At 43.2% G+C, this 15,607-nt stretch overlaps 1 protein-coding gene across 4 annotated transcripts in view; it reads left to right on the forward strand.

Moving 5' to 3' along the window:
• PTPRB (protein tyrosine phosphatase receptor type B) overlaps window positions 1-15,607 on the forward strand; it is a 114,123-nt gene that overhangs the window by 87,031 nt on the left and 11,485 nt on the right. For all 4 annotated transcript variants that reach the window (XM_079936692.1, XM_079936693.1, XM_079936694.1 and 1 more), the window contains 11 exons: window positions 1,842-1,948; window positions 4,826-4,925; window positions 5,765-5,848; window positions 5,949-5,966; window positions 6,089-6,170; window positions 7,738-7,828; window positions 8,571-8,647; window positions 10,564-10,698; window positions 11,989-12,111; window positions 12,298-12,461; window positions 13,996-14,131. In XM_079936692.1, coding sequence (XP_079792818.1) covers window positions 1,842-1,948; window positions 4,826-4,925; window positions 5,765-5,848; window positions 5,949-5,966; window positions 6,089-6,170; window positions 7,738-7,828; window positions 8,571-8,647; window positions 10,564-10,698; window positions 11,989-12,111; window positions 12,298-12,461; window positions 13,996-14,131 — 1,117 coding nt within the window. The remainder of the gene's footprint in view (window positions 1-1,841; window positions 1,949-4,825; window positions 4,926-5,764; window positions 5,849-5,948; window positions 5,967-6,088; window positions 6,171-7,737; window positions 7,829-8,570; window positions 8,648-10,563; window positions 10,699-11,988; window positions 12,112-12,297; window positions 12,462-13,995; window positions 14,132-15,607) is intronic.

Here is a 15,607-nt window from a genome sequence, read left to right on the forward strand (position 1 = left end):
CTGTTCATGGACATTTAGGTTGCTTCCATGTCCTGGCTATTGTAAATAGCGCTGCAATGAACGTTGTGGTACATGTCTCTTTTTGAATTATGGTTTTCTCAGGGTATATGCCCAGTAGTGGATTGCTGTGTCGTATGGTAGTTCTACTCTTAGTTTTTTAAGGAACCTCCATACTGTTCTCCATAGTGGCTGTATCAATTTACATTCCCACCAACAGTGCAAAAGGGTTCCCTTTCTCCACACCCTCTCCAGCATTTACTGTTTGTAGGTTTTCTGTTTTTTTTTTTTAAATAAATTTATTTATTTATTTATTTATTTTTGGCTGTGTTGGGTCTTCGTTTCTATGCGAGGGCTTTCTCTAGTTGCGGCGAGCAGGGCCCACTCTTCATCGCGGTGCGCGGCCCTCTCACCGTCGCAGCCTCTCGTTGCGGAGCGCAGGCTCCAGATGCGCAGGCTCAGCAGTTGTGGCTCACGGGCCCAGTCCCCGCGGCACGTGGGATCTTCCCGGACCAGGGCTCAAACCCGTGTCCCCTGCATTGGCAGGCGGATTCTTAACCACTGCACCACCAGGGAAGCCCTGTTTGTAGGTTTTTTTATGATGGGCATTCAGACTGGTGTGAGGTGATACCTCACTGAAGTTTTGATTTGCATTTCTCTAATGATTAGAGATGTTGAGCATCCTTTCATGTGTTTGTTGGCAATCTGTATATCTTCTCTGGAGAAGTGTCTATTTAGGTCTTCTGCCCATTTTTGGATGGGGTTGTTTGTTTTTTTGATATTGAGCTGCATGAGCTGCTTGTACATTTTGGAGATTAATCCTTTGACAGTTCCTTCGTTTGCAAATATTTTCTCCCATTCTGAGGGTTGTAAAAGAAACTCTTTTCATGGGAGAGACTCCTTTCAATGTCCAAAGGTATAATACATTAGCAACACACACCAACTCCTCCCCTCCCACTTAATGTGTGTTGACTGCTTGTTACCCTTTGGGGACATTGCACAATACCTCCATCAACAGTCTGTTATTCCTGGAAGTACAACTTTTGACTTGGAAGGTTTTTTTAGAGATGGAAATTGATGAGTATCAGCTTGAAGATGATACCTGGACCTGGGCATGAGTGAGAAGGAGAGGGCAAAAGGTCGGAACAATTTGTCCTGGCTGGTACTAATGTTGGTACTGCTTCAGCATTATTACAGGATGTGCCCAGATACTTTTGGGTTGAGCAAATCTAGATTTTTTTTTTAAGGAAAAAAGAATCGTCCATTACTTTTCCTACAATTTAAATTAACCCTAGAAAAAGTTTTCCCATATAAACTGATCCTCATACTCTCAGTAAACCTATAGTCTAGGAAACTTCAGGATAGAACATACTGAAGAGGTCACCCAAGCCAATCTATAACTTAGTGCAGGGCTGCTGTCCTACAGATTCCCTGAGAGCTGGTTCTCCAGTCTCTGCTTACACACCCTCAATGACTGGAAGCTCACTACCTATGAGGCAGCTCATACTCTAGATGTTAGAAAGTGATTTTTTGTTCCCATATCGCCCTATGACTTCAGCCTACTAAGCTTAGTTTTACATTCAAGAATGTAAACCTCGAGGTGATAGGGACTTATTCTTTGCAGTATATCCAGCTCCTGGACAGGTACTGGCACACAGTAGGGGCTCAATAAATATTTGATGAATAAATGAATGAATGCATGAATGCACGAACCCAGGGCTATCTGATTTCATAATTCATACCCTACCCTACATACATATTGACCAGGTGACCACCCTGTTTCTCCTTGACCCTACTGCGGTGAGTCACTAATTTGTACTTAAATAAATTGGTTTTCTTTTCAGAATCAGCATTCGGGCTTTTACCCAGCTATTTGATGAGGACCTGAAGGAATTCACAAAGCCACTCTATTCAGACACATTTTTCTCTTTGCCCATCACCACTGAGTCAGGTAAGGCTAACCTTTCCATCGACTTTACATAGTCTGCCAAACACCATGTCACCTACAAGAGCCTCTAGTGGGGAGATCTGGGGACTTGGCTGATGGTGGTAAGGGGAACATTTATTTTTGCTTGGATTTTAATCTTTATATGATCATGGATTGATGTGGATTAGAGGAATTTCACAACTTCTGTAGCAGAATGGACTGAAAGGGGATTAATCGTGTAAAGAAGGTAGAAAGAAATACCAGATTTTTTTTCCTATTAAACATGAATTTTTTAAAAAAACATTCAGATCAAGAGCTTGCACAGGCCAAAACAGAAGTAGGTACAAAAGGCTTTCAAGTCGTTAGTGGGAATGTGTATATGAAATATATACATAGAAATGCATAGGAAAAAAAGACTAGAAGGAAAAAACACCAGAGTATTAATGATGAATATCTCAGAGTAGTGGGATTACAGGTGACTTTTTTCCTTTTGTTTATTATACGTTGCTTTTACATGATACAAAATGTTAACTTGGCTTTACATAAATTTATGTTAGAGGGAAAGCCTGAGTAATAATAGTCGCTAATTTTACTTTTCATCCTGTGGAGTAGCAGTTTTAAGCATTGTGCTTAGAATATACCTGATCCTCACTACCACCTTTTGAGGTAGATCCTATTATCATCCCCATTTTAAAGGTGAGGATTTGAGATACCAAGAGTTTATGTAACTCGCCCAAGATAGCAGAGCTGCAATTCTGGCCCTTTCTGCCTGACCTCTTAACCTCTGCACTGCTCGGATTCAGAATATTTCCAACATGCTGAGAATGGCTTTATTTTTTTGCACATTGTTCTTTGATACCATTATCTGCCCAGCCTTTCCCTGTACCCAGCCTTCCACAATGCTTGGTCTCAGGAAGTTCTTCTTTGTAGCTAAAACAGTCTCTCATGCTGTAGGACAAAAGATGACTCAGCCTCACAAACACTGCCATCTATTAATGCCAAATATAGGGATAATCTCCCACTTTTCAAACCAAAAAGGGATCAGAACACAGGAGGATTTAGATGTGTTTGCTTATAATTTAATGTTAAGTAAGGGATTTGTAAACACAATTCTTCCCTATTTAAATTATTGTTATACAACAAAAATTGTATGTAGTCCAATAAAGGAAGATAGTAAACATATATCCGAAAAAGAATATTAACCACAGTAAAAGAAACATGACTGTGTTGATTTGGTAAGTCTTGAAAAGCACATTGAATAAACAAATCCAAGGGCTTAAAATGCAACTTCAGAAATGGACTACTCCACAGACCTAAATGTAAGAGCTAAAATGATCAAACTTTTAAAAGAAAACAGGAGTAAATCTTTGTGACCTCGACTTAGGAAATGGTTTCTTAGCTATGATACCAAAAGCACAAGCAGCAACAACAACAAACTAGGTAAATGGGACTTAATTAAAATTCAAAACTCTTGTGCTTCAAAGGACACCATAAAGAAAGTGAAAAGACAACCCACAGAATGGGAGAAACTATTTGCAAATCATATATCTGATAAAGGTCAAGTATCCAGAACATACAGAACACTTACAACTCAATAATAAAAAGACAACACAATTTAAAAATGGGTAAAGGATGTGAATAGACATTTCGCCAAAGACAATACATAAATGTCCGATAAGCACATGGAAAGATGCTCAACATCATTAGACATTAGGGAAATGCAAATCATAACCACAATAAAATACTACTTCACACCCACTAGAATGGCTATCATCAAAAAGACAATAACAAGCGTTAGTAAGGATATGGAGAAATCTGAACCCTTATACATTGCTTGTAGAATGTATCAACAAAATGGTGTAACTTCTTTGGAAAACAGTTTTGCAGTTTCTCAAAATATTAAACCTAGAGTTACCCTGTGACCCAGCAATTCCACTCCTAAGTGTATACCCAAGAGAAATTAAAATAAAAACTCGTATATGGAGATTCATAGCAGCTTTATTCATAATAACCAAAAAAATAGAAAGAACCCAAATGTCCATCAATGGCTGAATGGATAAACAAAATGTGATATATCCACACAGTGGAATATTATTCAGCATAAAAAGGAATGAAATACTGATACATGCCACAACATGGATGAACCTTGAAAACATGCTAAGTGAAAGAAGCCAATCACAAACAAAGCACATATTTATTACTCAATTTATTGTCCAGAATAGGCAAATCTATGAAGGCAAAGTAGATTAGTGGTTGCCAGGGTCTAGGGAGAGGGAATGAAGAATGACTGCTAAGGGGCATTGGGGATTCTTTTAGGGGGGTGATGAAAATGTTATAAAATTGAATGTAAAATAATTGAATTGCGCGGTTTAAATTGGTGAATAGTATGGCATATGCATTATATTTCAATAGACTGTTTTTAAAATGGGCCACCTGTTCATAAACTCCCAGTGGCAGTATCGAACCAGATAATAAAAATGGCATTTCATTAAAATAATTCTGAGCCATTCACTGGATTTGCCAATGTCCCAGATGCTGTAAAACACGTTTCATACAAGTGAAATAGCATCTTTACCTTGGTGGCAAACTGCTGGCCTTTATCTCAAGTGCCCCAAAGCTTTACATACAAGCATAGATGAAGTCCCAAATTCCTTTATAAGCTGAACACCATTGACTCCAAAAGTATAATGACCAACCTGCTGTCACTTGGTAGTAGCCAATGTCTCATCTGTTCAGCTGCGTACCGCCTAGCCTTTCGATAGTAAATGCATTAGTGTGGCCATCGTTTGAATCCTTCTGTAATAACGTTCCTAGGGAGATAGGGTTCCAATAGCTATCTTACTGGTTCTTTAACACTAATTTTCCCACCTGGGTTTGTTGTTGCCCTCTGGATTATTGTAGAGCCTTTGTTTGGAGTTATTGAAGGTGTGAGTGCTGGTCTGTTCTTAATTGGCATGCTGGTAGCTGTTGTTGCCTTATTAATCTGCAGACAGAAAGCCAGGTGAGTACAAAGATCCCTTTGGCAATTGGGTCCACAATTTTAAAGATGCAACTGAAAATGCTCTTTAGCCTGAAAAGTAAGGAGGGGAAAATCATTTAATTTCTCCAGGTTAAATCACCTTTGTTTGTTCAGAAAAACAAGAATCAAACCCTAAAACCATGACTCACTTTTTTCAGCCTCTCTACATAACCACTGCTGAGTCTTGCCCTCACCAAATGACTGAGGGGCCATCTGTAGCCTCATTTGGATGTGAAATAGCTCCTTTGGCACAGGAAAAAAAAATCGTGTGTGTGGTTCAGTTACCTCCCGAAGACAGAGATGTCTGCAAATTGTGTGCCCGAATACTTTTCTGAAATATGCTGAAAAGTATGGTTGACATCTCCATTTTGTGGCTCATATCTGCCATGCTAACTTAAGAAGGGACGAAAAAGAACTAAACAGCATGTGACCCCAGTGCCATGCCCTCTTCTCGTAGGGAATTTCTTTTCTTTGGCACGTCCTCTCTCTTCCAGTCGTGTCTTGCCTCTAAGGTTTACTCTGTGTGTGTGTGTGTTTATAGAAAGCTTTACTGAGAGTGTGGGAAGTGATTATGACCTGTAGCCAAAAACCAGAAGACAAATCTCCAGCTATTGCAGGATGGTTTCCGAGTGGGAAAAATCTATTTCTTCTTTATGTGCTCCCTCACTTTTCCCTCCCTCAAAGGGATGTTGGCTGAGTGTAAAGTATACACGTACTGAAAAATCCATATTTGCACCAACATGCACAGCCTTACCATAAATGGAGACATTTGTTTAAATTATTTCATAATCAGAATATAAGTCCTCTCCCTTGGGTTTCAGCCATGGTCGAGAAAGGCCCTCTGCCCGCCTGAGTATTCGTCGGGATCGACCACTGTCTGTCCACTTGAACCTGGGCCAGAAAGGGTGAGCACGTTTTCCTTCACTTCATTTATTGAAGGATGAGTTGACTGTATTACATGACATTTGCTAATGAGATCTTTCTCCTTTTGGCTTTTCTTCACAGTAACCGGAAGACTTCTTGGTAAGAGAGAGAACTCATTAGTTACTGTATTATCTGCTTTTGAAATGTAACTGGGGCTGGGTATGGCATTTTCCCTGTTCTTCAGTAATTTTCTTTTCCTTCTATTATGTTTTTAACTATAGCCCCATAAAAGTAAATCAGTTTGAAGGACACTTCATGAAGCTGCAGGCCGACTCCAACTACCTTCTATCCAAGGAATACGAGGTACAGCTCAGAGGCAGTGATGCTTTGGCACCCCTGGTCCTTAGCAGGATTTCCCTCCAAGCCTTCACCGTGGAATCACAGGCTGATTGGGCTCAGGAGTTAGGTTGGCACTTAAGGTCTCAGCTGAGCATTCTTTTGTGCCTGAATCCATTCCCTGCACAATATACCACCTAGTCTCAGAGGCCATTTTGATCTCTGGAATAGTATAGCAGACAAAGCACTACCCAGACCAGATGGTAAGAAAGAATTGACAAACTTCAAATGCAAACCAATGCTGTCAGTTGTTTTTTTTTTAACATCTTTATTGGAGTATAATTGCTTTACAATGTTGTGTTAGTTTCTGCTGTATAACCAAGTGAATCAGCTATATGTATACATATATCCCCATATCCCCTCCCTCTTGTGCCTCCCTCCCACCCTCCCTATCCCACCCCTCTAGGTGGTCACAAAGCACCGAGCTGATCTCCCTGTGCTATGCGGCTGCTTCCCACTAGCTATCTATTTTACATTTGGTAGTGTATATGTGTCCATGCCACTCTCTCACTTCGTCCCAGCTTACCTTTCCCCCTCCCCATGTCCTCACGTCCATTCTGTACATCTGTGTCTTTATTCCTGTCCTGCCCCTAGGTCCATCAGAACCTTTTTTTTTTTTTAGATTCCATATATACGTTTTAGCGTAGGTATTTGTTTTTCTCTTTCTGACTTACTTCACTCTGTATGACAGACTCTAGGTCCATCCACCTCACTACAAATAACTCAATTTCGTTTCTTTTTATGGCTGAGTAATATTCCATTGTATATATGTGCCACATCTTCTTTATCCATTCATCTGTTGATGGGCATTTAGGTTGCTTCCATGTCTGGCTATTGTAAATAGAGATGCAATGAACATTGTGGTACATGACTCTTTTTGAATTATGGTTTTCTCAGGGTATATGCCTAGTAGTGGGATTGCTGGGTCGTATGGTAATTCTATTTTTAGTTTTTTAACTAAAAAACAGAACAGAACCTCCATACTGTTCTCCATAGTGGCTGTATCAATTTACATTCCCACCAACAGTGCAGGAGGTTCCCTTTTCTCCACACCCTCTCCAGCATTTATCGTTTGTAGATTTTTTGATGCTGGCCATTCTGACCGCTGTGAGCTGATACCTCATTGTGGTTTTGATTCGCATTTCTCTAATGATTAGTGATGCTGAGCATCTTTCATGCGTTTGTTTTATACAGATTGCTGTCAGTTATTTAAGCTGGCTTTTTGCTGGCCTGGGAGACAATGTGGTTTGGTGAAAAGTGCCCAGGCTTTGGATTCAGTTCCCAGCTTTGCCACCTGTGTGACCTGGGGCAAGTGAATTATCCTGTCTGAGCCTCATCTGTAAAATGGAGATGAGACTACCTCCTGTGGGGCTCTCGTGGGGATCAGAGCTGATGCACAGAGGTTGGATAGGAGACATTCCACAAATGCAGCTAGTGTAACATATGGTTATAGGATTATGTATCTCAGGGACTGTCTGATTTGCCCTTTTCTATCTCACATTCTTCACCTGCAAACTTATTTTTGACCTAACAGGACCTAAAAGACGTGGGTCGAAACCAATCATGTGACATTGCACTCTTGCCAGAGAATAGAGGGAAAAATCGATACAACAATATATTGCCCTGTAAGTTTTGTGTTGAAATTTGTAATACTGTCTTCCTCTAGCCATTTTTTCTCTTTTCCACGAGTAAAATGGGGCAAAGCAATATGGTATAGCTGGATATGGGAGATCAGAGGCTCTGAAAGTCTTTAAAAAGAAATGACCTGTATGTTATTGCACTTCCCTCCAGGGAGATAACAACCAGCTGAGATTCCGGCTCTGAGAGGCCTCTTATGCTGTTGACACTTCACCATGTGGTCCTAATGCTTCTCCTTATAGAGGCCTAAGAGCAGTAACAGGGTTAACAATAAGGGCCAAGCTGGGTTTACTTAAAGTCTGTAGTTAGCAATTTTATATATATTTTTGTTTGTTTGTTTATTTATGTATGTACGTATATTTATATGTTACCCTTACCCAATTAGGTGAAGCAACAGAAGGTAGTTTTTCTGGATTGTATTCATTCTAGCAGTGAAAGGGAGCTGGCCACTCCATCGGGCAAATGATATGGTATTACAAAGGAAAGCACAGAGGGGGCTTCAGAGAGCATTTGGCTCGTCTGCTTGTGTGTTTCTGGGCCACCTGTGCCACCAGAGGCAAGTGAGTGATCCTGTCTAAGCCTCATCTGCAAAATGGAGATGAGAATACCTCCCCTGTGGGGCTGTCAGGGGGGTCAGAGCTCACGCACATCAAATACCAAGCATTCTGTAAACAGTAGGGGAACCACCATGACTCGCTGACAAATCTCTGTCAATAAATTTCCTTGCAGATGATGCCTCTCGAGTGAAGCTGTCCCATGTGGATGATGACCCGTGCTCTGACTATATTAATGCCAGCTACATCCCTGTAAGTGAACCAACCACGGGGCCATGGTAACTGGGATGAAGCTTTGACGGGTGGCTATGCTGGAGACAACCCTCCTCCAGCATGCTCCCACCGTTCTTAGGTCTGGAAACATGTCAGTTTTAGAGAAAAAAAGAAAAAAAGATATGTCTGATTGCCGTAAAACACAGGCTGTCCTATTCAATCACTGCTAAGGCCCAGTTTTCAAAATGGCTATAGTCACATATGATTATAATGAGCCCAGGAGGCATTTTCAAAGGTCATTTTCGCTCTGCAGCCCTTAGTCAAGATTAGAGCTCCCTGAGGAAGCTAGACCTCCACGGCTAAGGCTGCCTAGCTAGGGAAGCTGATTCAAAGTTATGTGGATTTTTGAAAACCACAGACACAACTCAAAGGTTGTGTCAAACCTCTGGGCTCAGATTCTGGCTAGCATTTCGCCAGCTTCCTACAGCACCTACGGTGGAAAAAAGCTTTAAGGTCAGACAGACCCTGTTTGAATCCCATCTCTGCCCCTTGCTGACTCTAGGACCTCGGGCAAGTTATGTCAATTCTTTGGGCCTCCATTTCCTTTTCCAAAAAAAGTGAGGATAATATTTACCTCAAATAATCCTCCATTCACTCCATAAACACTATATAGTAAAGTGCTAACTGTAAGTCAGACTCTGAGCTGTGTACAAGGAGAGGGTCAGATGGAATCCTAACCCTCAGGGAACTCTCAGCAGAGTTGTGGCATCAGGAAATGACAAGGTGGGCGATGCCCTTGACAGGCTAGAATGGTGCTTCTCCGACATTAACATATATCCACATGATCTGCGGGTCTTGTTAAAATGAAGCTTCTGACGGGACTTCCCTGGCGGTCCAGTGGTTAAGACTCTGTGCTTCCACTGCAGGGGGCACGGGTTTGATCCCTGGTTGGGGAACTAAGATCCCACATGCTGCACGTCACGGCCAAAAAAAAAAAAAAATGCGGCTTCTGATTCAGCAGGACAGGGGTGGGACCTGGGATTCCGTATTTCTAACAGGTTCCCAGATGATCCCTGTGCCACTGGTCTGAGGACCACTCTCTGAGTAGCGAGAGGCTATAGGTTGCTGCAGGAGCTTCTGGGACAATATCCTCCAACAGAAAGAAAGATAAAGGAAAGCTCAGCAGAGCAGGCACCATGCTGAGACTTGGAGGATAAATAAGGATTCACCAGACGAGAGGCAGTGGGTAGAGCGGGGATGGGGGCGGCAGAGGTGACACAGCGTAGAGGCCCTGAGGAGAGGCAAAGAGAGAAAGAGCTTTTACTGGGATCTGCAAGTAATTCCGCACTGCTGGAGTGCAGGATGTGTGGGTGAAAATATCCTAGCTCATAGAGTTGTGGTTACAATTAAATAAGATCTGTGAAAATCCTGACCCACAACATGTTATAGAGTGGATGCTCAATAAACAGTGCGTTCTCTTCCCTTAAGTTTCCCTTGCATGGTATCTCTTACCAACAACCCAAAGTCAAGTACCTGAAATGACTAAAACTCTTCTATGTTAAATAGGGAAAGAGCCTGATCAATGTTAGTTCCTCAGACAGTCCATACACACACACACACACACACACACACACGTGCGCGCGCACGTACGCACAAGTATATATATTTACACTCATAACTGAGGGTGAAGTGTTATCTAAATTATTGCCTGAGTCCTCCACTGCCTTTAAGAATAAACACAACCTAATAAAAAACAACTTGGCTCTTAACAGTAGTTCAGTGTTCCGGCCTTTGTCCTTCCTGCTTCCAAGGCTTGACGCGTGTTAGTATCTTTTTTCTCAAGTCAGGGCCCTGGCAGAGACTTACATCTCACCTAATCTACAGAGCTAACCCTTTGTTTAGAGTTGTGAAGAGACCTGTTGTTTCTGACTCTCCACATTGTAAATTCATTGCAGGGCAACAACTTCAGGAGAGAATACATCGCTACTCAGGGACCTCTTCCCGGCACCAAGGATGACTTCTGGAAAATGGCGTGGGAACAGAATGTTCACAACATCGTCATGGTGACCCAGTGTGTGGAGAAGGGCCGAGTGAGTAAACGGTCTTCCTGACATACCAACCTTGCTTTCCTCCACCTGGTGTAATTCTACTCCCCATCTCCATCAGAAGTTAAAGACCAGGGCTTCCCTGGTGGCGCAGTGGTTGAGAGTCCGCCTGCCGATGCAGGGGACGCGGGTTCGTGTCCTGGTCCGGGAAGATCCCACATGCCGCGGAGCGGCTGGGCCCGTGAGCCATGGCCGCTGAGCCTGCGTGTCCGTAGCCTGTGCTCCGCAACGGGAGAGGCCGCAACAGTGAGAGGCCCGCGTACAGCAAAAAAAAAAAAAAAAGAATAAAAAGAAGTTATAGACCATAAAAGCCAAGTAGGGGTCATGTAAGAACACTGTTAGTGAATTAAAACCACTTGGTTATAAAAGGCTCTATCGTAAACCCAGGTGATGCCCAATTCTGATTCTGGGTCTGAAGTTTCAGTCAAAGATGTTTGCATTTGACAACTGGGATTATCAGAAGCACCCATGACACAGAAGGATTACCTGGCCTCTCGTCTGCTCCATTCTCCGCTGTATGGAGAGAAGAGATAAACTGGCCGAGTCACTGGCGCTGTGCCTACTTTCAGGAAAGAAGGGGAAGTGACTTTTAGGCTGTGTCTGCAGAAACAAAGTAAGGTAGTTATCTGGGCAAACTAAGCAAACCTCTTGTACTGGCATTTATAATCCTCTACTTTGTATGGTTACTTTGAGGATTAGAAAGAGAGATTACATGAAGTGCCCAGTAACTGTGCTCAGTAATTATATGTCCACAGTCTTCTTTCGCCTGTCTCCACCTGTGAATGTGAGCTTGGCTCAATGTGCTGACTTTTCAAAGATCACATGGCACTGGACCCAGGTTGGGACAACGATATCAAAATATAAACAGAAAAGGGCCAGGGAGACAATGCCTTCCTCTTCGCAACTGGATCTTTCTTCAGAAAAACAAACAAAACCGAGAAATTGTAAGATATGGCTTATGTGCTAGTGGAATTGAAATGCTGAGGAACTCAATAAAAACTCAACAAAAGCCATAGAACACTGAACCTGAAAGGAAAATGAATCCGAAGGTTGGGGGTGGGGGGTTGCTCCTTGAACGGTGTCTCTCCTTCACTTGGAGCAGCAGCCCAGCTTCAGCCCTGGCCATGAGCAGGTTAATGCGAAAAAGATGGTCAGACTGCCTCAGCAGCTCACCCTGGATTCCAACTCAGGAAGACATTTCGAGGAGGGAAAGTACAGGTTCATGGGGGAGGCGCGTTTCTGGACTCACTTTTTTTTCTGCCCGCCTTCCTCTAGGTAAAGTGTGACCATTACTGGCCAGCGGACCAGGATTCCCTCTACTATGGGGACCTCATCCTGCAGATGCTGTCGGAGTCTGTGCTGCCCGAGTGGACCATCCGGGAGTTTCGGATATGCAGCGTATGTTGGTTTGTTTGACTTCGTTTAATAACACAGCTTGGGCAGATGAAGAACACCCGTCAGTCCTATTGTCTGCTGGTTTCTCCTCCTGTAGTTTCGCTCATAGGAATCCCTGCATGGGCACGGTTGTCAAATATGAAGGTTTGCCTTGGGCCGTTCCTCTTATTAGTCGCTCTGCTCTTACAGGAGGAACAGCTGGACGCGCACAGACTCATCCGCCACTTTCACTATACGGTGTGGCCAGACCACGGAGTCCCGGAGACCACCCAGTCCCTGATCCAGTTTGTGAGAACTGTCAGGGACTACATCAACAGGACCCCGGGGGCCGGGCCCACCGCGGTGCACTGCAGGTACTCCGCCCCCCGGAGCCAACAAAGTGGCAGCCAGGAGTAGAAATAAGGGTGTAAGCCTGAAGAATCTAGTGGCTGGAGGATTTGTCTACCCAACCAGTCTACAGAGGCCCAGGGGATGTTCTTCCACCCTCTTCCACCCACTCCTCTCCAGCCTCATTCCTTTGCACTCTCACCCTCACTCTCCATCTTTCTCTCCCTCTTGCTCTTTTTCCTACTATAGCAAATGCAAAGTTCTTCTGTGACTGCGAGGTCCCCCATAATTAGGCCCCATCTCACCCCCCTAACCAAATGCCCAGAGACTCCCCTCCCACTGTAGCCAGGGAGGAGACAGCTCACACTCATCCTTGCCTCTTACCATTCTTACTCCTGGAATGGCCTTCTCTCTCTCCTCCACCTGTGTAAAACCTAACCAGCCTTCAGGATCCCTGCTCTAGACTCCCTGCCAAGTCAAGTGGTACTTGCCATATGTGGCAACCCAATTTTGCTCTTAAATTTCTGTTCTCTCTTGACTTGTCTTTGCTTCAGTCTGTGCGTCCATAAAATCAAGCTAACAAGCAGTCTGTCACTGTCTTTCTCCCTGGGGAGCCTGGTGTTTAGCTAATTAATGTTTGCAGAAATACTCTGATAGCCCTAACTGAATGGCACTAATAAATAAAGAGCAGGGAACTGCTACAGTAAGAGAAATGTCAAATGTACTCATTTTCTCCAAATCTGCCCAGCACCCTAGGAGCCCAGCTTTTATATGTCATTGGAACCCTGATGCTTTTAATAGGAACGTGAGGTTCTCAAGAGCTTCCTGCTTTCTAAAGAATGGTGGGCATTTTCACCCAATACCACTGAAAAACTGTTCTTCTTTATCTTAAAATATGTGCACCAAATCCCCAGGTTGCGCCATCACTTTAGGGAGCAATGTGACAATCCCTGGTAAAGCTGAAGGTGTTCATATTGCTGTGATCCAGCAGTTCTGCTTCTACATATCAACCCTTGAGAAATCCCCACACATGTGCACAATGATGTTCACTGCAACACAGTTTGTAATAGAGAAAAACTAAAAATGATCTCACTGTCTATCAGTAGGGAATGGATTAGTGGTGGTTTATGAACTCTACAGAAGAAATTAGATCTACATGTAACAATGTAGACAAATTTCAAAAATATATTCAATAGAAATGTTGGCAAAAGAATACATAAAACATGTTACCATTTTAGTAAATTTTGAAAACACACTGAAAGAATATATTGTGTGTGGATTTACATGAATATAGGAAGAGTATGAAAGCATGCATGGAAATGGTACACAGCAAGTCCTTACCTCTGGCAGGGTGGGAAGATGGAGGAAGGAAGGAGGAAAGATGGAAGGCCAGAGCCTTGGGTTGTATTTCTTTGAGAGAGCACATTGAGAGAAAGAAGTATTCCTATAGTCTCCTCTAACTTGGAAGGGAAAGGAAAGATGGTGCTAGAGTCTCTGGATGCAGTCCGGAAAGGCCAGTTTAATTAAAAAGGCTCAGTCTTTCTTTACGCTCTCTTCTAGTGCCGGTGTGGGTAGGACTGGAACCTTTATCGCATTGGACCGAATCCTCCAGCAATTAGATTCCAAAGATTCTGTGGACATTTATGGAGCAGTGCATGACCTAAGACTTCACAGGGTTCACATGGTCCAGACTGAGGTAAGAGTTCGGCTGAAGGACACAGACCAGCCTGTCTGTCTCCCTCCTCTAAAATGTCCAGGGTTTTAATCTGATAAGGGGAAAGAACTATGACTCTTTAGGAGAAGAAAGAGAATTGAATATTGATGTTTTCTGGGACTTTTTATTTTGAAACAAATTTCAGTGACCTTGAGGATGATGTATATTCTTATCTTTACTGAACTGGTTGCCCATCTTCTTTAGGTGGGTAGGAAGAAAAATGGATTTTTTTTTCTTAATCAATGCATTAACATGGGGAAAGGTCAGCTAGTTCATCATGAAGGTCATTTTAAGATAGGCTGGTGATTGAGCGCAAGAACTTCAGTTAGTAAAGAGAAAACAGATTCTAATCTCTTCTCTCCTTCAGCCCACCCCAGCTGCAACCCCACACCAAGGAGTGTACATTAATTGTGAAGGATAAATGCTTCCATTTATACAGTCCTTTGACATTTGCAGGGCATTTCTGAACATGTTATCTCATTAAGTTTTCACCAAAAAAAAAAAAAAAAAAAAAAAAACAGATGAGAGAAGTATTATTTTCCATTTCCAGGTTAGAAAACTGAAGTTGAGAGGCTAAAGGGTTTTGCACAGTTATGAAGTGGCTGAGCTGGGACTTGAACCCTGTTCTAGAGAATCACAAGCCCTAAGCCCCACGTGCCCTGCCCCACAGCCTCAGAGTCAAATCTGTGTCCCCAGAGAGACCAAGCCTGTCATTCCTCTGTATCATTGCCTTACCAGGCCCAAGTTCTCTTGCCCTTGTGTTTCCCAAGTAGCTCTGCAAAGTCCTCTATTAAAAAAAAAAAAATTGCCTATGGTCAAAAAGGTGAAAAGTTCTACATGCTACCATGTCCCCTGTTAGAGTCGCAGGATACATGAAAGCTGTGCAGGTGGCCATGCTCCACAAAACAGAGATGTCCTGCAGCAAAGGCTCCCCTCGAGCTTGGTTGAGCCCACTATTGCTGAAACTGCTTTGACACACTTTGAGGGGTGTTCTTTTTTTTTTTAAATAAATTCATTTATTTATTTATTTATATTTGTTTTGGGCTGCGTTGGGTCTTCGTTGCTGCACGCAGGCTTTCTCTAGTTGCGGCGAGCAGGGGCTACTCTTCGTTGCGTTGCACGGGCTTCTCATGGCGGTGGCTTCTCTCTTGTTGCGGAGCATGGGGTCTAGGCACGCGGGCTTCAGTAGTTGTGGCTCTCGGGCTCTAGAACGCAGGCTCAGTAGTTGTGGTGCATGGGCTTAGTTGCTCTGTGGCATGTGGGATCTTCCCGGACCAGGGCTCGAACCCGTGTCCCCTGCATTGGCAGGCAGATTCCCAACCACTGTGCCACCAGGGAAGCCCCTGGATCCCCTTGTTGTATAGCACATATTAATATCCTGCAGATCCTCATATTCTGTTACACGTTTGGGAAAACACTGTCGTCATTGCCTCATACAGGCAGGGCCCACACCCAGGA

The sequence above is a fragment of the Stenella coeruleoalba genome (assembly GCF_951394435.1).
Source record: "Stenella coeruleoalba genome assembly, chromosome: 11".
Lineage (NCBI taxonomy): Eukaryota > Metazoa > Chordata > Mammalia > Artiodactyla > Delphinidae > Stenella > Stenella coeruleoalba.